General features: G+C 62.0%; 1 protein-coding gene across 1 annotated transcript; it reads left to right on the top strand.

Annotated features, from left to right (window-relative positions):
* Positions 1-380: 380 nt before the first annotated feature.
* LOC147574680 (spermatogenesis-associated protein 31E1-like) lies at positions 381-6,363 on the top strand. Its single transcript, XM_086684726.1, has 2 exons — positions 381-708; positions 1,507-6,363. Exons 1-2 carry the CDS (start codon positions 520-522, stop codon positions 6,301-6,303), a joined length of 4,986 nt encoding a protein of 1,661 aa, XP_086540852.1. The 5' UTR covers positions 381-519; the 3' UTR covers positions 6,304-6,363.
* Positions 6,364-6,712: the final 349 nt, after the last annotated feature.

The raw sequence follows: 6,712 nt of genomic DNA, 5'->3' as shown, positions 1-6,712 counted from the left end.
TTTCAAAATGCACACGGTTGAGGAAGTACAACAGAAATTTGAGTTCCGTGTCTGGGGTGATGCAAGACAAAACCATGCTATGTGGGGAAACTGGGAGTTACAGACAGAGGGCAGCCCAAGAATAAAACTCCCTGGGAATTAACCAAAAATTCCAGGGACAACACCAGATTTTTAAAAGCTGTGAAACTGAGGGAGCGCAAGTAGAGATCTCAAAGGAAGCAGGTCTTATCAGAGTTCCTGGGGAACAAAGGTCCATCTCCAGCTGGGGAGGAGGGTGGTCCTGGAGGTGCCGGAGGGTTGGGGGAGGGAGCTGCAGGCTGGATGATGGGGAGGGGCCGTGGTCCAGCTACTTCTGTCCCCTCCCTGCCCTCAGGGGCCCTTTGTGACCAGGCCATGGCTCTGTGATGTGGTGTGATGTGATGTGATGTGAGCCTGAGGCTTCTGTCCCCAAGTACAAGCTCAGCGCTCAGTTGCGCGAGGACAGTAGTGGGATCAGGAACTAACGCTTCGAGTAAGGAGATGGAGAATATTCTCTTCGCTCTGAGAAGCATTAGCGCTGATTGGCTGAGCTCCAGCCTCCCCTCCTGGACAACCCAGACCATCTTCTGCTTCCTGTGTGGACTGTCGTTCTTCCTCCTGCTGATCTCCTGCTTCCAGACGGACCCAACATCCTCAGCACCACGAAGGAAATGCAGAAGCAGCAGAAAGGTAAGGAACCTTGGCCTGGACCCAGCAGAGAGGAGGATTCCGTCTTCTTTTCTATTATCGTTTCCACTTTTCTGAGTCACTGGGGAGACTCCCGAGCTGGGAAAGAGCAGAACGGGTGTTCCCGGGGGAAGAAGAGAGCACCATCCTCCCAGGCCAGGCCAGGCCAGGCCAGACCAGGCAGGGGTTAGAGGGGCAGGAGGGCTTCTCCCGGGAGATCTCGGGCCAGGAGGCCGGGTGTGGCAGAGGGCTCCTGGGCCATGGTCCCAACACAGTGACCAGAGGACTGGAGGCCCAGAGCTCCATCCCCGGGGGAGGACAGGAGGCCCAGAGCTCCATCTCCGGGGGACGACAGGCTGCTGGGCACCGGGCCGGCAGCCACCTTCCCGGGGCAGGTGTCTCAGGAGAGCTGCCTTGGTTGGGGCCGATCGAGGGCGGCGCCGAGCCCGGGAGGCCCCGAGCAGGGGTGGCAGCGGGGCTCGGGTCTCGGGAAGCGAGGTGCTTCCTCCAGGCGCTGAGACGCACCCGCAGGTCTGGGAACGTTTCTCGAGCAGAGGAACAGGGACGGAGAGATTTCTCGCATCGAAAACCCGCGCGTCCATTCTTCAAAGTAGAAAAACCGAGAACGGTTTTGTCCACTTTGCAAATGACGAACAGGAAAGAAAGCCACCCCCCCCCCCCCCGCCCCATGAGTTGAATGTAGGAAGTCGCGGTGTTCTTGAACACAGAGCACCTGCAGCCAGAGAGGCGAGAGAGACGGGGGTCCCGTCCCCCCAACCCCGTGTTCTCTCGTCTCTGCAGCAGGTGGCGCCACGGCGAAGGAGCACCAGAGGCAAGAACAGCGAGATCCTGAAAGGTAAGGGGCCGCCGCGGAGCCCTGCGCCCCTGGCGAGTGTCCCTCCTGCTCCGAGCGCCCAGCCCCGCCGTCTCCGGGACACCCGCGTCCGTCCCTCAGGAAACAGAGCCCCGGGAGGCTCCCGGGACGGAGGGCGGAACCCCGAGGCCTCCCAGATTCTGGGCCAGAACCAGCCCGAGGGGCCGGACACGGGTGTCGCCCGGCAGGGGCCTGGGACCTCCAGCTCCAGCTGTGGCCAAGTTGTGGAACTTTGCTCAGGTTCCTCGGGGAGGCGACCTGGCCCTTTCTCCCCCCACAAGGTCACGAGTGGGGAAGCTCTCCGTAAAGGACCAAGCGACCCCCACCGTGGGTCTTGCTGCCACCGTGAGACCACGTGGCCTCGGACACCGATGTTCGGGGCTCCCGAGTCTAATCCCCCAAAGGTGTCCCCTAAAGGGACACTGCACCCGCCTCCCGTAAGACCCCCGGGACCCCGCCTTCGGCTCTGTGACCGGGTCTCCCGCCTCCAGCTTACAGAACCTGCCTGCAGGAGCTGGAAGAGGTTCGGGACCTGGTTTCCCTTCTGCGAAGGTAAAGAATCTTGCCCCTTCTCTCCCGGGTGGGCCTCTCAGAGCCTCCGGTGGGACCCCAGGGCTGCAGGGGGCGGGGGGAGCCCTGGGGACGGAGATCGGATACGGCCCCGGGGGGAGGGACGGCGGGAGCGCTGTGAAGCGCGTGCGGGGGCCCGGAGGGCGGTGATGGCCACCCCTGGCCCTGTCTGCTCCCGGCTGCAGCGCGTGCCTCCTCGTGTCTCCCGCAGCCACTTGGGGCGGCTCTCTGACCAGGGAGGCCTTCAGCAGCTCTTGGGGCAAGAAGCCCCTGGGGCCAAGGGCAAAGCAGCACCTGCCAGAGCCCATCAGCCCCGCAGGGAGCCCGTGAGAGATGCCGCGCCCGCCAGGGCCCCGCGGGCGTCCCCCGCTCCTCTGGCCTCCACGCCGTCACCAACCCCAACGACCCCCTCGGTGTCTGTTCGTTCGAACTCCTCCCTGAGTGCTCCTTGGCCACCAGAGTCTTGCCTTCCCCTGGGTGGCTTTTCACCCCAGGCCCTTGCTCTTTCCCCTTCCCCGCCCCGTCCCCCTTCTCTGGAGGCCAGCCCTCCGCCTCGGCCAGACTCCACTTTAGCTCTCCCTCAGTGCAATTCCATGGCACGCCCGCTGGACGCCGTCCCACGGAGCCCGTCTCCACACACCCCCTGGGTCGCCTCTGCCATCCCAGCCATCTCGGGCCTGGGCCTCTCAAGCTGTCCCATTTCGGCCCTGTCCTGGTGGCAGGCAGCCGCCAAAGCCTGGAGCCCCTCCGTCTCAACACGCTTGGAATCCTGGAAAGAGCCTCATTCCCACCAGCACCCGGAGGCCTCGTTCCGGGGAGGCCCCGGGAACAGACAGGCGGAGGCCGGCGTCCTCTCTTTCATCGGTCCTGATGTCCAGAAGCTGCTGGAGATTCTCATCACCAAGAAAACAGAGCTGAGGTTTTGGAAGGAGAAGGAAAAGAAGGAAGAGTCAGGCTACCACGTGAACTCTCTGGGGAGTACGTTCACGTTACCGCGGGGCGGGCGGGACGCCGTGGGTTACCGATCCTTCCGGAGCATGAAAGGCGAGCCACAACAGCTGCTCGGCCCTGAGCAGCCTCCATATCCCAAGATTTCGGGGGACAGTTTACGGCTGAAATGCAGCCAGCTCTTCTGGGGTCTCCCCATTCTGCACAGTGAGTCCCTGGTGGCCACTGTCCGTGTGAATGGTCCCCCACTGGAGTCACCCTCTGTCGTTTTCAATGAACTCTCTCATGCCTTACCATCCCAAATTCAGGTTGGCATAGCTTCTCGTCTGTCACTGGAGCAGCCCTTCTCTCACCCTGTGGCTGAGCCCCAAGCCTTGACCCCAAGTTTGTCCCAGTCCCAGCCCCCGCCTCCGGCTCAGGTCGAGGCCCGGGCCCACCTTGCACCCTCTGTCCCAGTGGGGCCACCTTCTCTCCCACCTCAGATGGCCGGTGAGGCATCGGACCCTCCCATCCAGAATAACATGCCATCTTTCATCCCAAATGCAATTCAAAACCTGGAGTGTCACTTTTTGAAGAAGCAACTAGAAAGGAACAGGACTCTACCCTCTGTGGTGAAACGATCTCAGGAAGTTTTCAGCCAGGTCCTTCCCGACTTTCCCCAGGACAGCCCGGCCTCCCAGGCCCACGGGCCAGTCTCCGTCCTCCCCTTCCCCTCCGGGGACTTGACCAGCCCCGAGCTCCAGAACCATCTGGAACCACATCTTGGAAAGAGGTCCACGAAGCAGCAAGGTGGCGGGCCCCACAGGATCCAACCATCCGTGGAGCTGGGCCAGCCTCAGGGCGAGCCCCCGAAGGTGCCACAGGCACAGAGCGGAAGCCTCCAGGCTGCCCAGGAGACCAGGTCGAGGGGCCCAGCGCGGACCACACCAGGAGAAAACCTGGGCAAGGATGCAGGGCCTAGTGTGGGGAGGGGCTGGAGAGATCTACACGGGAGCTTGACCAGCTCTTCATCGAAGGTTTCAGGAATAAACTCTGAGGGATCACACACAGACTTGATGAAGACGAGCGGCCCAGGCCAGAATCATCCAGAACAGCTCCTGAGAGCCCATTTGGGCAGGAAACTGGGGCAGATCACAGAGGGCCAGATCCCTGGGAGTGTTCATGATTCCAGGCTTGCTGCCAGCCATGTCCCGGACCCTCATGGAAAGCCAAGCGCTCACAGGGAAACTGGAAATCCCGCATTTTCCAAGCACCCGGAGCCCCACGTGAACATCCCCCACAATTTCTCCATCCTCAGTCCATACACTCAGCAGATGCTGGAAGCACATATCATAAGGTTTCGGATGAGGCACAGATGGGGCCTGCCCCTCAAGGTCCTCAAGCCTCTAAATTTGTTTAAGCTGCAAAAGAGCTCAATCTTTCCACCACCCTCCACTCTCTGCTCGGCCACCCGTCCACCTAAGGCCGGGGCGGAAGCCAAGTTCTTGGAAAAACCTCCTCAGCCCCATCAAGGAGAGAAGGTCATAAGAGAAGAGTCCGTTCTCACCCTGGGGAGTCCCCTCCTTGACCCCCACCTTGCACGTGAGGAAATCCAGCGGGCCCTGGGTGAGTCTCCACCCGGTGACGGCCCTCGGCCCTCGGGGGCCCCTGTGGCTGGACGGGAGGCCGGGCTACGTCCTCAGACGCCCGCATACAGCTTCGTGGGCAGAATCTGGCACAGCAAGACTGGCGTGGGGGATCCTCAGAACAGCAGCCTGGAGGCAAGTCCAGCAAGGGCCACAGATGAGCCAAGGAGAGGGAGCGGGGATCGGACCTGGCGGGGCCCCTGCGGCCACGTGTCGGTACTTGAGCTCAGCTTCGAATCCCGGTCCTCGAGCACCCAACGGGCCAAGGAGGTGGGGGAGGGCGAGGAGGCCCCTGCCTGGGGAGACACCTTGGAACCCGGTGTGCTGGCCAACAATCAAAGCGTCAAACCAGACGTGAGAAGATCAGGGTCATCCGGGAGCAGTCAAGGCCCCTCCACACCTCCAGCGTCGGTGGCTCAAGCCCAGGTTGAGGCGCAGCTTGAAGGGTTCGATCCCCAGGGGTCGGTCGAGTCGGAGGAGCCTCAGGGCCCTGGCCGCGGTGTGCTCCTGCAAGACTGTGAAACTGGCGTGCTCCTGCAAGACTGTGCCACCGATGACCTTCTTCAAGACTGTCACTCTGATGTGTTGCTTGTGGCGGACGTCTTGGCCTCTCACAGATCTCCGTCCGGCTGCCAGAGCGAGTCTAGTACAGACACGTCAAGTTCCTGGGCGTCCTCTCCCTTCGTCTCGCGTGCACAGAACAGCCGGGGGCAGCCAGACCCACTGGGACAGTGGGGCCTCCGTAGCCCCCGGAGCAAGGCGTCCGTCCACGCCGACGGGAGAGAGGCCTACAGGAGGCTCAGCCCGGGAGTGCTGAAGTCCTTCCAGGCCAGTGTGATGAGCCACCGTGCCCAGGAGGAGGACTCGGCAGAGTCCTCAAGAAGCAGTTTCGCTCAGCTCCTGCCCAAGAAGGAGGACGCTGCTCCAGAAGGCCACTTGAGAAAAAGCGTGAGGCACCTCCTGCAGTGGATCTTTCCCAGTAAAGGCAAAGGCCCGGAAGATCCCGGGCACAGGGGCCAGCCTGCAGCAGCCACTGCCCAGAGGCAGGGGCCCGTCTCCGGCACATCGGTTGAGGACGGCAAGTCTGCCGGGGCTCAGGTGCTCATGACGGCCGTGGGTCGCATCCTAGAGGAGAACCTGGTGCCTCGCCAAGGACTTAGAGCCTCGGAGGTCAACTGGCGCCAAAGGGAACCCCAGGCAGGTACCCGTGTCTGCTACCACAGGGTCCTCTCCTACCAAGAGCAGAGGAGAGTGATGAGAGAGACCGCCTGCAACCTGCAGGCCACCCCCGACGGCCACGGCTGTCCTAACGAGAACCAGTGGTGTAGAGGCAGAGACGGCAGGTGGGCCTTCGTACCCAGGATGCCGGGGTCCCCAGACAGACCCTGCCACCACGGGCGGATGCCGGCCAGAGCCTCGGGCCGCCCTCACCGCCCCCACTGCCCAAGGCACTGCCTCCTTCAAAACTGTGTCTCATCCGGTCATTCCATGTGTGCTTCTCATGCCTTTCTTGGGAAAAGGATGCATACAGTACAGAGAAAAATGTATTTTTCTCAGGTTAGCACATCCTCTATGGGCTAATGGCTTCTTCCCGCCACAGTTTTTATTGTTTTCCAAAATAAATGTTTGTTTATCTCAGGAGAGGAGCTGGCCTCTGTCTGTGCCCCGAGGGGCGGGGGGGAAGATCCGGGCATGCTCTCCCCCAGTGCCTGCTTTGGCTCCCAGGAATGGAGCCCTGGAAGGAGGGTGGCCTCGTGGTATACTCCAGACCCCCTCCCTCACACACCTTCGGTTTCCAAAACAAACGAAAGAGGAACACAACCCAGAAGACCCCACCCTGGGATCTGGCTCCGGCCTTCCCGTCCTGCTGTCTCTCTACCTTGACCTTGGGCGGCTGTAGGGGAGGGTCTGCAGGGGCAGAAACCCCTCGGCTCCGGGGCGCCTGGAAGACAGCGTCAGGCGTCAGAGCCGGGAGCCGAGTTTGGAGGCC

Source organism: Puma concolor, chromosome D4 (assembly GCF_028749965.1).
Source record: "Puma concolor isolate L17-30 chromosome D4, mPumCon1.1.hap2, whole genome shotgun sequence".
Lineage (NCBI taxonomy): Eukaryota > Metazoa > Chordata > Mammalia > Carnivora > Felidae > Puma > Puma concolor.
Note: the sequence above shows the minus strand (reverse complement) of the source record. Positions and strands in the feature narration are given on the sequence as shown.

Coding starts and splice junctions, on each gene's coding strand:
- LOC147574680 (XM_086684726.1), top strand. CDS start 520: ATGGAGAATATTCTCTTCGCTCTGAGAAGCATTAGCGCTGATTGGCTG. Junction 709..1,506: donor AATGCAGAAGCAGCAGAAAG/GTAAGGAACCTT, acceptor TCGTCTCTGCAG/CAGGTGGCGCCACGGCGAAG.